The sequence below is a fragment of the Symphalangus syndactylus genome, chromosome 2, assembly GCF_028878055.3.
Source record: "Symphalangus syndactylus isolate Jambi chromosome 2, NHGRI_mSymSyn1-v2.1_pri, whole genome shotgun sequence".
Lineage (NCBI taxonomy): Eukaryota > Metazoa > Chordata > Mammalia > Primates > Hylobatidae > Symphalangus > Symphalangus syndactylus.
In genome coordinates, this window is record NC_072424.2 from 108862413 (window position 1) to 108882907 (window position 20495).

General features: G+C 41.1%; 2 protein-coding genes across 41 annotated transcripts in view; both read right to left on the reverse strand.

The window, feature by feature from the left end:
• LOC134733197 (uncharacterized) overlaps positions 1–20245 on the reverse strand; it is a 39524-nt gene extending 19279 nt beyond the window's left edge. Inside the window, exons 1-2 of one of the 2 annotated variants that reach the window (XM_063622124.1) lie at positions 19429–20245; positions 12374–12489 (exon numbers count right to left, since the gene is read on the reverse strand). In XM_063622124.1, the coding sequence (XP_063478194.1) occupies positions 19534–20172 (639 nt within the window). In that variant the 5' untranslated portion in view covers positions 20173–20245 and the 3' untranslated portion in view covers positions 12374–12489; positions 19429–19533. Of the gene's footprint in view, positions 1–11533; positions 12490–19428 lie in introns of those variants that run through there. The other variant, XM_063622113.1, reaches the window with a different exon arrangement.
• The window catches only part of EPB41L2 (erythrocyte membrane protein band 4.1 like 2), a 232544-nt gene extending 212051 nt beyond the window's left edge, over positions 1–20493 (reverse strand). For 22 of the 39 annotated variants that reach the window (XM_063621713.1, XM_055264065.2, XM_055264051.2 and 19 more), the window contains exon 1: positions 20309–20441. The gene's annotated coding sequence lies outside the window, so the exon portion shown is untranslated. Of the gene's footprint in view, positions 1–20308 lie in introns of all 39 variants that reach the window. The other 17 variants (XM_063621705.1, XM_055264010.2, XM_063621574.1 and 14 more) reach the window with 5 other exon arrangements.
• Positions 20494–20495: the final 2 nt, after the last annotated feature.

The following is a 20495-nucleotide window of genomic DNA, read 5'->3' on the forward strand; positions in this document are numbered from 1 at the left end:
AAATTAGCTGGGTGTAGTGGCACGCTCCTGTAATTCCAGCTACTCAGGAGGCTGAGGCAGCAGAATCACTTGAATCCGGGATGCAGTGGTTGCAGTGAGCCGAAATCACGCCACTGCGCTCCAGCCTGGGTGACAGAGTAAGACTCTGTCTTAAAAAATAAATAAATAAATAAATAAATAAATAAATACAAACATCCTTACATTTAGCATTTAGGTATACTCTTTGAGTGGTTTTAAGAAGTAACAAAACCAATGAAGTATTAACAACAACAAAAAAAATGAACCAGAAGCTGATGAAAAGCCTCTGCATGTACTACCAATTCATAGGATGAAGACACAGGTTAAACTACACAGGGATGGAATCAGAAAAACAGAACTTGCAGGAAGGATATAGGACAACCCAATTTCTTCAACAACAACAAAAACTGCAAGGAAATAGAAAAGAAAGAAGGGGATAGAACCGATAGATTAAAGAGAATTGAAGAGACCTATCACAATCGCAATGTATGTACCTAACTTGGACCCTGATTCAAATAAGAGACTATGAAAGAAACAAAGACAAATGGAAATTTGAACATAGTGAATATGTGATGACATTAAGGATTTACTGTTAATTTATTTAGTTATTATAATGGTATTCTCAAGAGTCTCATCTTTTATAGATACGTACCGAAGTATACGTAGATGGAACGATGACATGCCTGGGAATTGCTTCCAAATAATATAGTAAGAAGTGAAGTGAATAGAGAGATAGATAGAAGAAAGCCAGCCATGAGCTGACAGCTGTTAAAGCCGAATGGCGGGAAAGGAACAGGGAGTCAATATGCTATTCAGTTTAGTTTTGTATATATTTAAAACTTTCTAAATAATGCTTTTTTTTTTTTTTTTTTTTTTTTTGAGACAGGGTCTCACTCTGTTGCCCAGGTTGGAGTGCAGTGGTGCAATCACCACTCACTGCAGCCTTGACCTCCTGGGCTCAGGAGATTCTCCCACCTTAGCCTCCCAAGTAGCTGGGACCACAAGCAGTGGTCACCATGCCTAACTAAGTTTATTTTGTATTTTTTGTAGAGATGGAGTTTCACCATGTTGCCCTGGATGGTCTCAAACTCCCGGGCTCAAGTGATCCTCCGGCATCAGCCTCCCAAAGCGCTGGGATCACAGGCATGAGCCACAGCACCCAGCCAATAATGCTTTTCTGTTTAAAATAAAAATTGAAATAATGGAAATGGAAGTAAGTTAATAATGGAAATACAGTTAGCACACGAAATTCTTAAAACTTTTTAATTTAAAAATTAATTTCTAAAACAATTGAGACATTTTTGACAAAAAAGTAGACTCATGGTAAACAAAATTCAGAATCTTTTTCATGTTCAAATAACTTTAATCATCTTAAAATTTCAGCAAGTCACAAAATGGGAATCATAAAATCTTAAGCTTGGAAGACACCTTGGTGGTCACAAAGCTCCATCTCCCAGCCAGTGAATCTTCCTCCCACCTTCCAACGGCCTGTTGCCTGGGTCCTTCAAACCTTGGGAAAGCACTCCATTCCAAGGCAGCCCCGTTCCATCATCAGCCTTTTCCAACTGTTAAAAAGTTCTTCTGCTACCAGGTAGAAAACTTACCTTCTCCAAATTTCTTAGTTTTATCCATGGAAAAAGAATTTTTCAAATTGCAGTGACAGTCCACTGGTGAGTTGTGAAATTAACTTAGTGGACTATTGACTGGAATTTTATTATTATTAAGTAAAAAAGAAAATCTCAGAGCACAGTACACACAGTAAGGTTAAGAACTAATTTGTGAAACCTGTTTCTGTTATTCATACATATATATACACATACACACATCCATACTGAATAAAGGGTCAAGATGTAAAATATATTTCTTCCAGCAGATTTTGTCAAAAACAAAATTAGAAAGACAGTGCTCAAACACCAGCTCTCAGCAAGTTGCCCCCCAGTAAGTCTTATCCCTTCAGTTATTTCAACGGCTAGTTCTTCAAGTGCTGTAGTTTCTCCTCATTTCGACATCCCAGTAACCCTTACATGGTTTCCACTCATCTTTATTGAACAAGTATCTATTAGTGCATACTATGTACCCCTAAAAATGAGGTATCTAAATATTCTAAGTCAATGCAAAATAATCCATTACAGCCCACATTTTACACAAAATATTTCATACATTCATTTAAAAATGATGAGATGCTGGCAGAGATTCTTCTAAGTCACTGAAATCCAGAACTCAAGAGAAAGACTTAGCCTGGAGAGAGATATGAGTTAACAGATTAAAATAGGTAAAGTCTTGGGTGATAAAAATTAGGGCTACGAATCAAAGGCTAAGGACAGAACCCTGGAAAACAGGAAAATTGAAAGGACAGTAAGAGGAAAAGAAGTCTGCAAAGAACAGAAGGAAAAGGAGAACAAAGAGCCAAAACATGTCAGGAGAGACTCAAAGACTTTCAAAGACATCCCAACAAATTTCACGTTATTTATTTCAGCCTATTTTGTAGCTAATAAGACAATCTAGGAACAGCTTACTCGGTTTCCCTGTAAACTTCTGTGAAATCTGTATATCTGATAAGCAATCCTTGTTTGTTAGCATTAAAAATCACTGGCAAAAATATCCTGGATAGGAGATGACCAAGGTTAAAATTTCAGTAACAAAAACCACAAGAGATTTTTTTCCAAAGTTGTTCATAAAGATATAAAGATACCATGAAAACTTTATCAAATGTTTTGCCAAGATCTACACCTATATTTTTCTTTCCCTCTTTTTTTTTTTTTTTTTTGAGACAGTGTGTGACTCTGTCACCAAGGCTGGGGTGCAGTGGCAAGATCATAGCTCACTGTAGCCTCCATCTCTGGAGTTCAAGGAATTCTCCCGCCTCAGTCTCCGAAGCTAATTTTTTTTTTTTTGGTAGAGACATGGTTTCACTATGTTGCCCAGGCCAGTCTCAAACTCCTGACTGAAGCAATCCTCCCGCCTTGGCCTCCCAAAGTGCTAGGATTACAGATATGAGCCACTATGCCCTGGCTCTTTCCTTCTTAAAGAAAGGACACTCTAAAATCACTTTCTCCACACACAGAGATGAATGAGCAACAGACATATAAATTAGGATTTATTTCAGGGTACCTGAACCACCTAAGAGAAAACAGACACAAAAAGCAACATCACTTGACCACCATCACACTTAACTAATGAGTGTACTGGGACTTGAGGCTAGAACAATTGTCTTTCTATCCTCTGCTCCTTTCAGAAACAAAAGGGAAAAAACAGTATCAAATACCTGGTTTGTTGAAATTCTGGTCACTACAGATTCAGGATAAACGCCTACAAAAGTCTATACTCAGCAGTACTTACCAACAATGGCCCAATATTCCAATAACACACCTGCCATTTCAAGGTACTCAAGTGGAGACAAATTTTCACCTTTCAATGGTACTGTGAACCACAGGCTTCAACAGCTCCTTTGTAACCTGTCAACATTCCAGATAGACTCAACATTCCACTTCTTTTTTACGTGGGAAGAAGGAAGATGGTAAGGTGGAGGTTATCACCTTATCCTCTACATGCTTCCATTTTCCCGCTTCCCCTTTATAACTAAAGCTGGTAAAGCAACATGAGTAGAATCTCATCAGTGCTTTCTAGTTTCTGAATGAAAACTATCTCCTAATGATTAAATTATACCCTAATGCAATAGTGTAGTATTGGCTCTGATTCAATATAGTTACCCGTGGGGAGGGGAATGCAGATAGGATCGGGGTTTGATGTCGTTTACATATTCTTAGGGATAATATAAGACAGTAGTTATGGCTATAGGCTCTGGAACCAGACAGCCTGGGTTCAAACCCCTGCTCCACCATTAATTGGCTGAGTGACCCTGAGCAAGTTACTTCAAACTTCAGCGCCTCAGTTTTCTTATAGGATACTTAGGATAATAGTACCTACCACAAAGAGCTACTACAAGAATTAAATAAATAAATATACATAAAAGTGCTTATAGATAACCAGCATGGTGGCACACACCTCTAGTCCCAGGTACTCAGGAAGCTGAGACAGAAGGATCACTTGAGCCCAGGAGTTCAAGGCTGTGGTTGCAATGATCACATCTGTGAGTACCCAGTGCACTCCGACCCAGACAACACAGCAAGACCCCATCTCTAAAAAAAAATTTAAAAGTGCCTATAGAACAGTGTCTGACATATATTAAGTATTCAAAACATGGTGCTTATTATCAATATTTTATAATTCAATGTCTTTGCAAGGAAATTATATTAAATAATTATATCTTAATTGAAAGTACAAATTAATATATAAAATAAACTATCTCCAACATAAAAATCCTGCCTGTTATTTAGGAAAAGCACTTCGACCATTAAGTGATTGTCAGCTACAGCCATAATGCCAACGATTTACATAATGATGTCTAAATTAGTGTATCATCAATGTTTAAGGCATGTACTTTCCCCTCGATACTGCCAGACAGAACCATATACAAACAGGTTGCTTTGATTTTATAACTGTAGTCCCATTAAAATTCAGTAAGCTAAAAAAGAATATTTTGCTTGGTCTAGTTCCAACATATTGCCACTAAACTATGTTAGGCAAAAGAAGGGAAGAAAGAAGGCAGCGTGGGAGGAAGAAAAGAAAAATCGGCAGGACGCGGTGGCTCATACCTGTAATCCCAGCACTTGGGAGGCCAAGGCAGGTGGATCACGAGGTCAGGAGTTCAAAACCAGCCTGGCCAAGATGGTGAAACCCTGTCTCTACTAAAAATACAAAAATAAACCAGGCGTACTGGCGGGCGCCTGTAATCCCAGCTACTCAGGAGGCTGAGGCAGAGAACTGCTTGAATCTGGGAGGCAGAGGTTGCAGTGAGCCGAGATCGAGCCACTGTACCTCAGGCCTGGGCAACAGAGCAAGACTCTGTCTCAAAAGCAAAAAAAAAAAGGAAAAGAAAAAAGAAAAATCTAAAAACAATAAAATCTAATATAAACATAAGCAGGATTCATAGGAAAAAAAATTATACAACATCGACTTTAACATTACCTTGAGAACATACTAGAATTTGAAGATCAGTTCAGATTTGGTTTAGAAATTGTTGGGGTTTTTGTTGTATTTTTTGTTTTATGTTCCTTGTTTTTAGCACTGGTTAAAGCATTCTCTATGTCCACAATGCTACGTTTAGGTGAAACTGCTTTTACTGACTAAAACAATATTCAGATATTTACTCCAAAAACATCACAACAGTATGTCACAAATGATCTATTTTCTGTTATTCCACAAAATCAGTAATAAATAGGAGCTTTATTTGGGAGACCAGGAAGTACATGCCAAGAAAAGGGGAGCAGGGGGACTCTCAACTTATTCACAAATAAAATTATATGATGTCTGGAATTTGTTTCAAAATAAAGATGAGAGTGGGTCAGAGAGTCAAAGGGAAATACAGATGAAACAAGACTGGTCATGTGACTGGTAACTGTTGAAGCCAGGCGAGGATACGCGAGGTTCATTATACTACTATTCTCTACTTCTGAATATATTGAAAATTTTCCATAGCAAGAAGTTTAAAAAAGAAGAACACTTTTCTGTAACTGATAATGGTACATTCTTTCTTCCAAAAACACTTCGATAATCAGATACCCCATGGCTTTAAAAAAACCTAACCAAACATGGCTTTAAAAAACCTAACCGGAAAAAAAAGGTCCTTAAAAAATGCCACATTATCCTTCCCTGCTATTATGTGTTCTACACAGAGCAAGTAACACATAAATCATAGATCTATAGACTATTCTAGAATCTACCCTCTTTCGATTTAAGCTTGCAGCACTGAGGATGAAGGTAAAATGGCCTCAATTGGTAGGAGCCACATCTGCACCACATATGCAGCCCACATCTACGGCTCTTCACTGCAGAGCTGCAAAAGTTTAGAATATCTTCAATATACCTTTATTTTCTTCCTGTTTTCGGGCAGAGGGAGGTGGGGGAAGACGAATGTATTCACATTCCCATATGTGTATAATTTAAAACAGACAATCTTGGCATTAAGGAAATTAAGACGTAGGCTTTACTGATGTTGATTTTAATGGCCAAGATCCAGAAACAGTTCTGGTTACAAGTTCATGGATAAATTTGATTTCTTTGCAGTGGACAGACCCAACTCAGTACTTGACATTCTGACCTTTCCCACACACAACTTTTACCCACTTTATTAAGGAAAAAAAGTTTTCCTTTTTCTCTTTAAGAGAAGTAGATTAAAGAAAATTTTCCAAAGAAGATGTTCATTTAGTAGCTTTTCTACCAGAGTGTAGACATTTAGTAGCTTTTCTACCAGTCTAGAAGCAATTAAACAGAGTACTGGGAAACAGTAAAAGATTATCATAATAAAAATGGTCCCCAAAAACGAAGGCTGAATATGAACCACTGTCTAGCGTATAACCACTGCCACATTTGCTTTTCAAATACTTGTGGAGGCATTTGGCATCATTTTCCAATAATCCCATAGGACTTTTACTTCCCTGCTTTTTCAGTAGTATTTCAAAATGTTGACACATTTATTGAACTATTTTTGGAAAACCAGCTCTGTCTACCTTCAGGGCTCAAGACACAAATATATAAAAGCTACAGGACATCCCTCTAGCTATAAAACTTGGCAGACTTCCTGAGTTTTCCAAGAAAACTTCAACTGGCAAAGTGCACAGTATAGAGGGAACAACTCTGGACACAAGAGACCTTGGCTGTGCCTGAAGCTCCATTAGTAACTGCTCCAGGACTTTGGTTAAGTTTAAACTCTTCGCTCCTCTTGTCAGACCCGTGGTACAAAATTGTTTTAAAAATCAAATGGGGGCCGGGTGCGGTGGCTCACACCTGTAACCCCAGCACTTTGGGAGGTCGAGGGCAGATGACCTCAGGTCAAGAGTTTGAGACCAGCCTGGCCAACATGGCAAAACCCCATCTCTACTAAAAACACAAAAATTAGCTGGGCGTGGTGGCGGGCACCTGTAATCTCAGCTACTCAGGAGGCTAAGGCAGGAGAATCGCTTGAACCTGGGAGGCGAAGGTTGCAGTGAGCCGAGATTGCACCATTGCACTCCAGCCTGGGCAACAGAGCGAGACTCCGTCTCCAAAAAAAAATGAAAGACTCAAATCATTTAGCATACCAACATACTCTGGGGAAATACTTTCCTTATTTATTCCCTGCAACATCTTCTACATTAATGCATAATAGATTTGAATTTCTAAATCTCTAAAACCCACTGGGCAACTAACACTGATCACGTAACAGGCATTAGATCATCCTGTCATTTCCTCAGACCTCACAGTCACTACTGACTCACTACGATATTCAGAACCTTCCTTTTTGTTTTACCATCCCCAAAACCCATACTCAAAAATCCCTAACATCCGTACCTTCACATTAATGTAAATCCCTAATTATGTCCCACCTAGTAATGAAATTTTCACCCTTACAATATTTAACAGAACCTGCATATGTTCAAAGCTTACTCTAAACCCCAAATCATAATCAAACAATATTCTTTTATTTATTTAATAGAGATGGGGTTTCCCCATGTTGCCCAGGCTGGTCTTGAATTCCTGAGCTTAAGTGATCTGCCTGCCTTGGCCTCCCAAAGTACTGGGATTACAGGCATGAGCCATCGTGCCTGGTCCAAAGAATATTCAGGTATATGTGTGACAACAATATGTCTGTCTAAAGACAGACAAACCAAGATACTCAATAAATCTAAACTAACGCTGTCACCTCTGATACATAACAAAAACAAATTTGGTGAGTATGTATTGTTAAGTCTAGTTCAAGTATATAATATTTCTAAGAGTTTATAATGAACTCCTTGAAAGACCACAAGAAAAAAATATAATACATTTACTGAACTTTTCCTAGGAAGTAGCTTCTTGACCAACAACATATCAGTCATGCACTCCCAGGCACCCTAAATGTTCACTCAATCACCTGACTTTTCCACCTCCCTCTATATAAATGAAGTTCAACCCAGCAGATGGCATGAGGAAACAAGTATAATTTTATTATGGCTGCAGCCCTTACCAAATGTGAGTACCATGGCAATCTTGTGGAATTTTGTTTTTAATCAATTTAAATTCCAAAAAATCCAATATATTTAACATGAGCTAATTTCTGCTTCCTCCCAGAACCACACTAAAATGACAATGAGAAAAGTTTTCTTGCAAGGAACAAATTCACAAAAGCAAAGCAAAAACACACACACACACACACACACACAAAACACAACAGCAACAATGGGAGGGGTCAGGCCAGCAGATATGTCAACAGAATTTTAGAAGATGGAAAGCAGATGTACAAAGTAACTGACTTAGCAGAGCAGAGGAAGCAGAAAACTGTTACTGTTTTGGTGGGGGGCCTGTGAGAAACAAGTTGATTGTTGGAAAAGCCCTGAGAGCCTGAAGAATTGGAGGTTCCAGGTATCTTTGAGGACTGAGGTGAGAGAAAGAGCATCCTTCAAATGGCTTCAAAAGATGCCTTCAAAATTTGAAGGGAAGGTAATCACTAACAGAATTCTATATACAACCAAACTATAAGAGCAACCAAACTGAGAGTAGAGAAAGACATTTTAAGACACGCAAGCCTCAAGAAACTCACCTCCCATTTACACTTTTTTGGGCAACTACTAGAAGTCTTCATTAAGGAAATTAGGATGTAGCCTGTGCTCTGTTGATTTTTTTTTCTTTTTTTTTTTTTTTTTTTTTGAGATGGAGTCTTACTCTGTTGCCCAGGCTGGAGTGCAGTGGCGCGATCTCAGCTCACTGCAACCTCCAACTCCTGGGTTCAAGCGATTCTCCTGCCTCAGCCTCCCAAGTAGCTGGGACTACAGGCGCTCACCACCACACCCAGCCGATTTTTATATTTTTAGTACAGATGGGGTTTTGCCATGCTGGCCAGGCTGGTCTCAAACTCCTGACCTCAGGCGATCCAACTGCCTCAGCCTCCCAAAGTGCTAAGATTACAGGCATGAGCCACCACACCCAGCCACTGATATTGATTTTAATGGCCAAGATCCAAAAACAGTTCTGGTTACAAGCTCATGGATAAACTCCTGACTTTTTGTCAATGAACCAAGAAAGAAATATGGAACCCAGAAAAAGAGGCAAAGGAATTCCCTGCACACAGATACACAGCAATTCTAGAAATAAAACCAGTCCAGGATGATGGAGGGCCCAGCCAGGAAGGACAGCTTTAACAAAAAAAGAAAATGGAACCAAAAGATTATATCATGTTTGATCCTACTGGCAAGAATTTCACAGTTTCGAACATAGTTTAAAGCTGAACCAAGGATGGGTACAAAGAAAATGAAGAAAATAAGGAAAAGGATAAGGATCAGGATAACTTCAGGATAAAACAAAGTTGTAAAAGAAAGTACATGTAATCAAACCACTTGACTCAGCTTTTGTATATATAAGTTGGAAAACGGAAGAGGGGAGAAAATGGGAAGAGGGAATTAGTAAGGAAGCTAACTAGAGGTAGAAAGTCAAACAGGTAATACATTTAAAATGTAAAAACCAAGAAACAGGAGTAAGCAGACCTCAGCAAGGTGGCAGAATAGGCTTTTCTAGTGCTTCTCTGCCCCGCTCGCCCTGCTAACCTCACCCCTACAGAAACACCAATTTGAACAACTATCTACACACAAAAATATAAATTTTTTTTTTTTTTTGAGGAGTTTCGCCCTTGTTGCCCAGGCTGGAGTACTATGGTGTGATCTTGGCTCACTGAAACTTCCACCTCCCGGGTTCAAGCGATTCTCCTGTCTCCGCCTCCTGAGCAACTGGGATTACAGGCATGCACCACCACGCCTGGCTAATTTTGTATTTTTAGTAGAGACGGGGTTTCACCATGTTGGCCAGGCTGGTCTCAAACTCCTGACCTCAGGTGATCTGCCCACCGCAGCCTCCCAAAGTGCTGGGATTACAGGCACAAGTCACCGTGCCCAGCCACTAAACTTTTAACAAACAATAAAACAAAAATATTCTGTCACTTTAAAAAAATCAAGAAACAAGAAAATCATGTTATTTAGAGACAAAACACCAGAAAATAAAACCAAAACTAGTGAAAGTAGTTGTGGCAGACTGTCACTATAACAGTTACTACTGTTACTACTTGAGACCCTCATTAGGAGACGGGACAAAGGGACGAACGTGGAAATGATAACAAAAAAAAAAAAAAAAAAAGAAACTGTTTTAAAGGAAGGGCCAGGGGAAGAAGAGCTCCCTGCTTCTAGTGAGCAAAGGCAGCCCCCCTGAGCTTCCACAGCCCTTCGTATTTATTGGGTAACAAGAACAGAGAGGAGGAGGTAACACTTGGTCAGCTGCTTAATTGATCACAGGTTCATATTGTTACTAACAGGCTTCAGATGTACCTAATCACAAGAAACACTGCACTTGGGGCATGACTGCCTTCAGCATTCCTTCTGGGTGGCATACGCAGTTTGTCAGTTTGCCAACATTCTACATTTATGAGAAAGTTTGTTGCTTACTCATATAGCCTCCAGTGGTATACTGAGTTGATCACAACCCTCATTCTTTCAACCTCCAACGTTTCTCCCTTTTTGTTTTTGAATTAAGAAAGGCAACTACAGGCCGTGCAGCCCTTAATTGCCAGTTGGTGGTCCAGCTGATCTTACAGACGCAAGGGAAACCATGGCCAGCATGGCCACAAACATGGAGTCAGGGGTCTTTGCCTCACCCTGACACTAACAGTGTCTCAGCTTCCTGCATGGTTTTCTTGATCTGTCCCCATGTCATGGGGGTTGATGTCAGTGTGACTCCGGTCAGTCCTCGTTCCATCTTCGCATTCAGATTCAACTGGCTCACAGCTCATATTAGGGGAACCAGGCCTGTAGCTAGAATCCACGGATCTCTCCCGTCTTCCATTCCATGGTCGCACACATCTTGAGGGCACCCACACAGTTTGTTCATCTCCTTATGTTGCTGCCAGCAGACTTGTAACGGGGTTTCTCATTTGTCTGGTTGGTTTTATTTTTTCTGTTCCAGCAGACCTTCCTCGTTCAAGTCCCTATAGGACCCTGTCTCTATCTGTCCCTGTCTGTCCCTGCAAGTTTCTGCTAGCTTCTGCTAGTCTCTGCTAGTCTTTGCTAGTCTCTATCTATCCCTATCTGTCCCTGTCTGTCTCTATGGTCCCTGTTAGTTCCTTTAAGTTGGTGCAAGTCTCTATCTTTCCCTATCTGTCTCTATCTCCATTTGTCCCTACTTATCTCTATTTGTCCCTGTAGGCCTCCTCAGGTCCCTTCAGGTCCCCTCAGGTCTCTTCAGGTCTCTGTTTGTCACTGATAGTCCCTGTTCAGGCGCCACTTGTGGCAGACTGCCACAGTTACTACTTGAGACCTTCAATACAGCAGTTACTACTTGAGACCATCATTATGAGACTGAAGGAAGGGACAAACGTGGAAATAACAAAAAAACAAAAGAAACTGTTTTAAAGGAAGGGCCAGGGGAAGAAGAGCTCCCTGCTTCTAGTGAGCAAAGGCAGCCCCCGTGAGCTTCCACAGCCCTTCGCATTTATTGGGTAACAAGAACAGGGAGGAGGAGGTAAGGATTGGTCAGCTGCTTAATTGATCACAGGTTCATATTGTTACTAACAGGCTTCAGATGTACCTAATCACAAGAAACATTGTGCTTGGGGCATGACTGCCTTCAGCATTCCTTCTGGGTGGCACACACAGTTTGTCAGTTTGCCAACATTCTGCATTTATGAAAAACAGTTTGCTGCTTACTCATACAGCCTCCAGTGGTATACTGAGTTGATCATGACCCTCATTCTTTCGGCCTCCAACAAGTAGTTGCCTCAGGGGAGCAGAAATCTGTCAAGAAGGGAGCTAGGGCACTGGTCTGCTGCTTTTCTTCATAAGCCCTGCAGTACTACCTGACTTTCTAAATCATATAAAGCAACCTGGGGAATGCCATTTGCACTTTAAATGAAAGCAAAAAGTGCAAAACCACAGGAAAGGCAGAAACTAAAGGTTAGGGGAGAGCCACATCTTATTCTGATGTGTTTTATCCTCTGGTATATTTTTCTAATATTGAAAAATCAGGCTAGAAACATTACTTTAAATGTTTCTGGTCTGAAAAACAAGATGAAGGGTACTCCCTGTTCCAGCGTGATTCAAGAATCACACAACTAAAAGTAGTACTCAGGTCTGCTTCATAATCATACCTTTACACAAAAAACCAGATGGGCGAACCCCGTCAGGAAAGCAATCCTGTCTTTTATAAAAGTTAGATACTGCAGATGCCAACAAATTGCAAAAAACTTCAACTTCCACTGAGTAATAACATCGAACAATTAAAAGCAATAACTGGAACTCACAGAAAAAACAAGGGTTTTAGCCATACACAAGGTGGGTGCCCTTGAGCCATTTATTCAATTTTTAAGCCTCAGTTTCTCATCCGTAAAACGAGCACACCAGCTACTCCAAGATGGTGCTGCAAAAAAGAAGCAGGGTTATTAACATATGTAAAGTACCAATTACAGCACCTGGTGTATAGTCTGTGCTACAAAACCATCAGCTTCCTTTTTTTTTTTTTTTTTTTACATGTTTATTGATTATCAATGCTTCAGGCCTTACAGGATTACTTACAATGGAACCTAGAACAAAGCTAGAACTAAGCATAAAATGCATGCGTCAGGGACAGGTTAAGCAAAGCAGCTGATGCGTGAGAGCACCAGAAGCAATAGACACAATAGACCCAGTGGACCCAGTGGGCCCAGGGCTACACCATCATCTAATTTTTCTAGCCTAAAATAAAGATATTTATATGAAACCTGATTTCTTAATGTTGGCAACTAACAAGTTAAAACACGATGTTGCTGGAAAATATGTGTGCAGGTATATTTCACACAAAAATTTATAAAGGTTACATTTTAATGCCATGTGCAGCGGTTTAAACATTATCAATAAAAATTCTACTCACTAATAGGCTTTTTTCAGCAAGTTTACTGTGGTTATAGAGAGAAGAAGTTAGAACATATGCACACAATTTTACATTTATAATCAGTTACCTCTGGCAACATAACAAAAAAGACTACATTATCCCCGTGTTATTGAAACTAGATTCCAACTGTTTTGCCATATATATGCTCTTTTGTAAATTAGCAAAAAGAATGAAGTTAAGACAAGAGTTTCTAAAAGCTCAAACGTTATAGATACTGGACTGAAATTGTTAAAAAGTGGTTTTAACTTGTGATCACCATAGGAAATTACTGTTTCATTTCAAAGACTGTACTTCCACACAGATAATTATTCCTGACCACTGCAAAAAATCTGCTTACCACATATTCACCAGTAACCAACTCACTAGGTCTCTTCTTAACCTAACAATTTTTACAGATGCCAGGCACTCTGTGAAGCATTTTATAAGCATTAGCTCATTTAATCCTCATGTAACTCTGAGGTAGGTATGATTTTTAACCCCTTACTACAGGAAATGAGGCTTTGAGAAATAATTTGCCCAAGGTCACAATGGTGTATGTGGCAGTCTAACCAGCATCAAATAGTGTGGACGTGTTACTGATTCCTTCTAATCAATATTCCATCAAAGAAATTTGTGAGGAAATAAATGCACATTCATTAAGTTCAAGGTAAGAATATGAGTGGCCAGGATTATATCAGAATTCAATTTAACCTTGATAATTAGGTAAATGGGGGTCAACTAAATGAATTCAATTGAATGGAAAGAAGTACAATGGAGGGTAAGGGAGAATAAATGATGAAAAGTGCAATAGGGTGAAAAAATGAAAAAAAGAGAGAAAAACAAAAGAATACTCTTAAAACTTCCATCTTCTAATCTCGAAAATAAGAACTGAAACATCAGTTCTCAACCTTTTCTGTTTCCCAAAACCCTTTCAAAAACCGCTCCTAAAGTTCTCTTTCTCCCTCAACCTGTCTCTCTCATCCACTTGTGCACACACACAGAGATGCTGCACACACACAGAAGTGCATGCACATGGGAACACAATACCTCACTTATAGTCTCAGGCAGTTGATGCACCCATGAGACCCAAGAACCCCACTCTCCACCCCAGGTCAGGAGTCTCAACCAAATAATCTCCCTCAAGGTAAATGAATCTAGGGTGAAAAACAAGTAGCTTCTGGACAAAAAGAGAAAGAAACAAAGAATTATGGCAGAGAGTAAATCACATTTTATTTTTTATTTTTTTTTTTGTATTGTTTTTCTTTTTTTTTTTTTTTTATTTTTTTTTTTTTATTATACTTTAGGGTTTTAGGGTACATGTGCACAATGTGCAGGTTTGTTACATATGTATCCATGTGCCATGTTGATTTCCTGCACCCATTAACTCGTCATTTAGCATTAGGTGTATCTCCTAATGCTGTCCCTCCCCCCTCCCGCCACCCCACAACAGTCCCCGGAGCGTGATGTTCCCCTTCCTGTGTCCATGAGTTCTCATTGTTCAATTCCCACCTATGAGTGAGAACATGCGGTGTTTGGTTTTTTGTCCTTGCGATAGTTTACTGAGAATGATGTTTTCCAGTTTCATCCATGTCCCTACAAAGGACACGAGCTCATCATTTTTTATGGCTGCATAGTAAATCACATTTTAATTTTATGTCTTCAAGCTACTGGGATATGTACATATATCAGTAGAATGTAGGAAACTCTGAAAAATATGAGTGAATTCAGCACTGTTGTTATAATGGCCCAGCCCTGAAGCTCATCAGCAGGTCTGGAAACTTAACTACAAGGGCTTGGAAAAGGTGACTTCAGAGTTGGTAATCAGAACTATATGACAAGCTTTTTAAAACCACAATTATCCTGGAAAAAGGCAACTGAAGGGTAACATAAGTTTTTAAGTATTTGAAAATTATTTCATGAAGGTTGATGGTGAGGCCCTAAGAGCAAAGCAAGAGGAAACTGGTCTCTTCAGAAAGATTTGGTTTAAATGCATGAACTACCCTACCTGACCTAGGCAATAAGGTCCGATAGATGAACAGTGACAAAACACCTTGGGAGCCTTTCCATGCCTCCAGTTCCTAACCTGGAAAGAACTAAAATGATCCCCATGATGCCGGATTTAGTTATCTATGCAAAATTTCAACTTGGCTATCTAAAGCAAAATCTTACTTAAGATACAGGTCAGATCTCAGGAAAGATTGTTCTTATCCTTCAATTTATTCCAGATTATTTGGGAGACAATCTATGTGCTTTTTGACTTTATGGCTCTAATATGCTAGAGTGAAAATATGCCAAATTCAGAGAGGTATCTGTGAAGTGAAAACATGTTTCCATTTTAAAGATAACTGAGAATATGAAATTAGCTCAACTGCAATCTTTGAAGAAAAAATATCCAGAAGCAGTATGAATGCACTCATAGATCACATGAAATCTATTCCAATGCCAAGAAGTAAGAGATATCACTTTAAAATAAGAAAATTCAGAAAGCCTCTAAAATTCTAATTAAAATTAATACTATCCCAACACCATGGAAATATATAGATTATCTACTCTCCTAGACATGAAAAACATGCATCTAAGAAACTTACAACACCGATCCCAAGCCAACCACAAAACCAGGAGAAACAATACCAGTGGTTAGAAAAGCAAATAAGTATTACCGACATGATATTTCTACATGAAACATTATCCATTTCTACGTCAACTCTATCAAAGAATCTTCACTAAAGATTCTTCACCTCTAATACATTAAAGGTTCAATGAATTAATTCATCAAATATTTATTAAGTACAATGAGTAGATGCTTCACATCACGAATACATATAATATTCCCTCTCTCATATGAAATACACATACATACATATACTTTATAGAAAAAGCTACCAAAATCTATTAGCTATAACTATAAACCGGCTGGGCACAGTGGCTCACACCTGTAATCCCAACACTTTGGGAGGCCAAGTCGGGTGGATCACTTGAGGTCAGGAGTTCAAGACCAGCCTGGTCAACATGGTGAAACCCTGTCTCTATTAAAAATACAAAAATTAGCCAAGCATGGTGGCACACGCCTGTAATCCCAGCTACTTGGAAGGCTGAAGCACGAGAATCACTTGAACTGGGAAGACGGAGGTTGCAGTGAGCCGAGATCACCTCACTGCACTCCAGCCTGGGCGACAGAGTGAAACTGTGTCTCAAAAACAAAACAACAACAACAACAAAAACTATAAATCATTTCTAGATGATAACTGAGATTATTTATTTCCTTCTTGGCTTACCTTTAACTTTTTTTTTTTTTGAGACGGAGTCTCGCTCTTTCGCCCAGGCTGGAGTGCAGTGGTGCGATCTCAGCTCACTGCAAGCCCTGCCTCCCGGGTTCACGCCATTCTCCTGCCTTAGTCTCCCAAGTAGCTGGGACTACAGGCGCCCAACACCACACCCGGCTAATTTTTTGTATTTTTAGTAGAGACGGGGTTTCACTGTGTTAGCCAGGATAGTCTCGATCTCCTGACCTCATGATCCACCCACCTCGGCCTCCCAAAGTGCTGGGATTACAGGCGTGAGCCATCGCACCCGGCTATAATTTCTAAATAACTCTAATAGCTAACTTGGAGGCCATTTCCCTATGACACCAGACACTGACTCCATTTTAGATTTTAGTCTAGGGCACTGCCCACGCAGAGAAATGATACAAATCTCATAATATCAAGTTGCTGGTTTACACCAAAACATGGCATCCCAAAGGATGTTCTGTCTAGAATTGGTGACAGAATCGCATACCAATCTTCTATTTGCTCAGACATTCCAAAGACATTAGAACTGTTTGCATGTTGAGAGGAAGAGACTAGGGCTAAGAGTGGATCTGCTGACTCCTAACGGTTCAGCCCTGAGATTCCAAGGTTCTATACAAGAGTAGTGAATTAGGGTTTGGCTACTATTTGCTGAATGAAAGCCAGCATAAATATTTACTTGAGGCTTTGAAATCTTTAAGGGTACCCAGTGGTTAGGTACAGTAATTCTGAATCTGAAAAAAACAAGCCCACTAGAAATGTTTCTAAATAAAGGTGGGATGGAGGAGGTAGGCACATTTCTTTTGTTTTCTCCAAGTAAACAACACAGATTTTAGAAATGCAAAATGTGACTCAGTGGTATTGATCCCTATAAACTGTTTATTTGCCTTATAAAACTAGTAGCAATTCACACTTTTCAATAAAAAGCCCACACACAGCTTTTAAACAGGCTACTTCAGTTCAAAAAAGAAAGAAAAAGGCCCATGTCTTCAGCTGGGATTACAGGCGTGCGCCACAATGCCCAGCTAATTTTTGTATTTTTAGTAGAGACAGAGTAAAAACAGAAACAAAACGGAACCTTCAAAAATATTTAGCATTCTGCTATATAAAATATAAACTCTATATTCCTAAATGAAATAGCAAAGATACAACCTTTGTAGTTCACCAGCCACAGTAATATGAGAGGGGTGATTCAGGGCAGAACCTGATGTTAAACATAACTGTACGATATTACTAATTACAGAGAAATTGTACCAATAAATATTTTGGTTGTAGACTGCTTTGTCATCTTTGCAAGTATTTTTAGTTGAAAGCAAGTGGTTGGGTAGTACACGTGGACATGGTTCTGATTTTTAAATACCTATTTTTACATTCTGGTCACTGGTTAGGTTTTCTAAACTCAATTCCTTAGAACTAGTAATTTGGAAAGGGTAAGCCACAAGAATGTTACGTTAAGAAGCCAAGGATCTAACTAGCTCAGCAACTCAGATCAGCACAAAGCTCATTTGGAAACCTCCAAGTGCTCACATTATCTAATGATGGACACAGGCAGTCAGTAAATCGTTAAGAACAGGTATGAAAGTGAGCAAACTGCCCTAAAGCTATCTCCTGAAAAACAGCAAGAAATATCTGAACTTCCTTCTTTTATATTTAGATAGTTATTTTTTTGGTGGCCTCTCTTCAGATTCATCCCCTAAATTAAATTTGCTTCTTTCTACTTGGACTTAAATTTCAGATTTGAAATATACATACCCAGTTGCTACAAAATGCTCCCTGGCAGTTTACGTTTTTTACAAAAGTTAGGAAAAATTTTACTGAAATTATAGCTTTGTTAACTGATTTTTTTTTAATCACCTTTAATCTTTTTAAACGATCACCACGCAACGTAGATATCAAGAGTTCGAGGGACGTAGCTCAATTCATCCAAATTTTCTTTCGAAGGTTTTTGCAAAAAGTGCTCTCAACTACTTGGACTAGTGGTGAAAGATTAAAGAACTGTTATGACTAAGTCTTTCTTACAGAGGGATGTTTTAAAAGGAAAGAAACCGTCCCTTCCCGTTACTCTAAATGAGCAGCCTCTTGTTCTCAGCAGTCTGTCTGCACACAAGACCACTACTGACTTCAGTGGGAATTCTGCCCAAGAAGTGAGGAAGACAGGATAGGATTAAATTAGCGCTAAATCCACACCATTGTTCCAAGCCATTACCACTTGTACAGTTCTCCAATAACCTCCAAAGAATAGATATCTGAAGTTTGATGGTGGTTCTTAAATTGAATTAAAAGAATGACCACTCGAGCTCTGACAGGTGACACAGCATAGCTCTTTAAAAGTTGTGTCAAACTCACAGCCTGATGGATGTAGCCAGTTGGCCCTTATCACAATTCAAGATTGCATTGCAATGCAGCCCCCATCAGTGGCTGCAACAGCCACCCAGTGATTTCTCACAGCAATGAGCCTGCAAAGGGAAACTGAATAGGATTAAGCACTATTCGTTCCCCACTGAAACCTGTTCAAAGCTTGAGAATTCTAAATCCTAGCCCCTGCAGCATAGAAACTGACTCAGTTTCCCTCAAGTGCTAAGTCCAAGGTGAAATGTGACAGAACACCAACTGAAATGCTAATTCTCAACAGCGTTATAAAAAGACCAGAGAAATACTGTATTCCCTTGAAAAAAACAATAAAAACGTAGGGTGGGGGAGGAAATAAAGCCTGAAAAAATGAGGGGAAAACCGCGAAAGTCGTTTTTTTAAAACAGCTTAAATAACAGTAACAAGAGGAACAAGACGCCTGGCACACACATGCCGTTTCAGAGGCAAGAAGTTCAAGAAACTGGGGAAAGATATGATTCAGAAAAGTGAAAATATAGCCACAGCTCCTCTAGATTCCACCTTCCCTCCCACCCACCCAGGGATCTTAAAATTAGGGGCAGCTGTGGTGTTGATAGGGCAATTCAATGAAAGACTACCCGGGTCCGTAGGGAGGGCTCCATACGCAGACCCCTCCTCAAAATAATAGACTCTAGGCAGGAGTTCTTCTCACCAAACCTCGTTTTATTTATAAAAAAAAAAAAAAAAAAAAAAAAAAAAAAAAAAAAAAAAAAAAAACTTGACCTCAGGGGAAGTGAGCGATCTAGAGAAGCATAACTGATGTCCCACCACAGACCTCAGGCTGCTGGGGGCAGCGTCTGTGCCTGGGGATGGGGTCCCCAGACGCCGACTTCAACCCTGTCGCGCTCCTTTAGGCTCTCCTCGTCCTTCCCCTGCTCACCTAAAAATGCTCCCAACCCTCGGCCCCCAGCGCAGGAGGAGAAAAAAAAAAAGCCATCTGTGTTGAGATGGCCTGGGTGTGGGAATTGTAAGGATCCGGGCACGAAACACGCGTCCCTCTCCGCAGCTCCCAGACGGCGCAGGCGGCAGCTGGGGGCGCGGGCGCGAGCGGACACCCGGCCCGACCCGCACCGCGAGTGGGGCTGGCGCGCCGCCCTCGCCCGGCTTCCCGCAGTCCCCACGCGCGCGGCCGGCCCGCGCTTCCCCTCCTAAAACCTTCCTCCTGAAGGGCGACGCCGCGGCCGAGCCCCTCCCCGCGGTGGGGGGGATGGAGCCGGATTTCTCCCGCTGTTGCTCCACGGGGCCCGGACGCGTGACCTGAGCCCACGGCACCCCGGGAGGGGACGGCGTCCTCCCCGTGCCCCCGCCTCTCCCGGTTCCGCCGGGACGCGGCCCCGGTCCCCCGGAAGAGGGAAGAGGGGAGAGGGGGACCGCGGGGAGCAGCGAAGCCGGGATCCGGCCCGGAGCAACAGGACCCGGACCCCGGGGCAGGAATCGGGTCGGGCAGAGACCGGGAAGGAAAGGAGAGAGGGAGCCGCAGAAAATGCCAAAGCCGGGCCCCCCTCTCCCCGCCCCCCATCCCGGTGGGACCGTCCCGCCACCGCTTCCTGCCCGGGATCAGCTTCCCAGCTGCAGCCAGAGGAAAAATCTGAGCGGCCCCTGCAGCCCCACACTGACCAGTAGCCCGGCCCGTGCAGCCCCGCACTCCTCCTTACCCCGACGCCGCACCTCAGGAGCTTGCTCGCCGCGGGGACCCGTCCCTCTTCAGTCCCAGCCGCCAGCAGCCGCGCCTGCCTCCTCCCTCCGCTAGGTTTCAAATTGAAATTCCCCGGCTGGGGCCGTCAGAGGACTCTGAGCGCCGGCCCCGCCCCCTCGCGGCGGAAGCCCCTCCCGCGCCCCCGC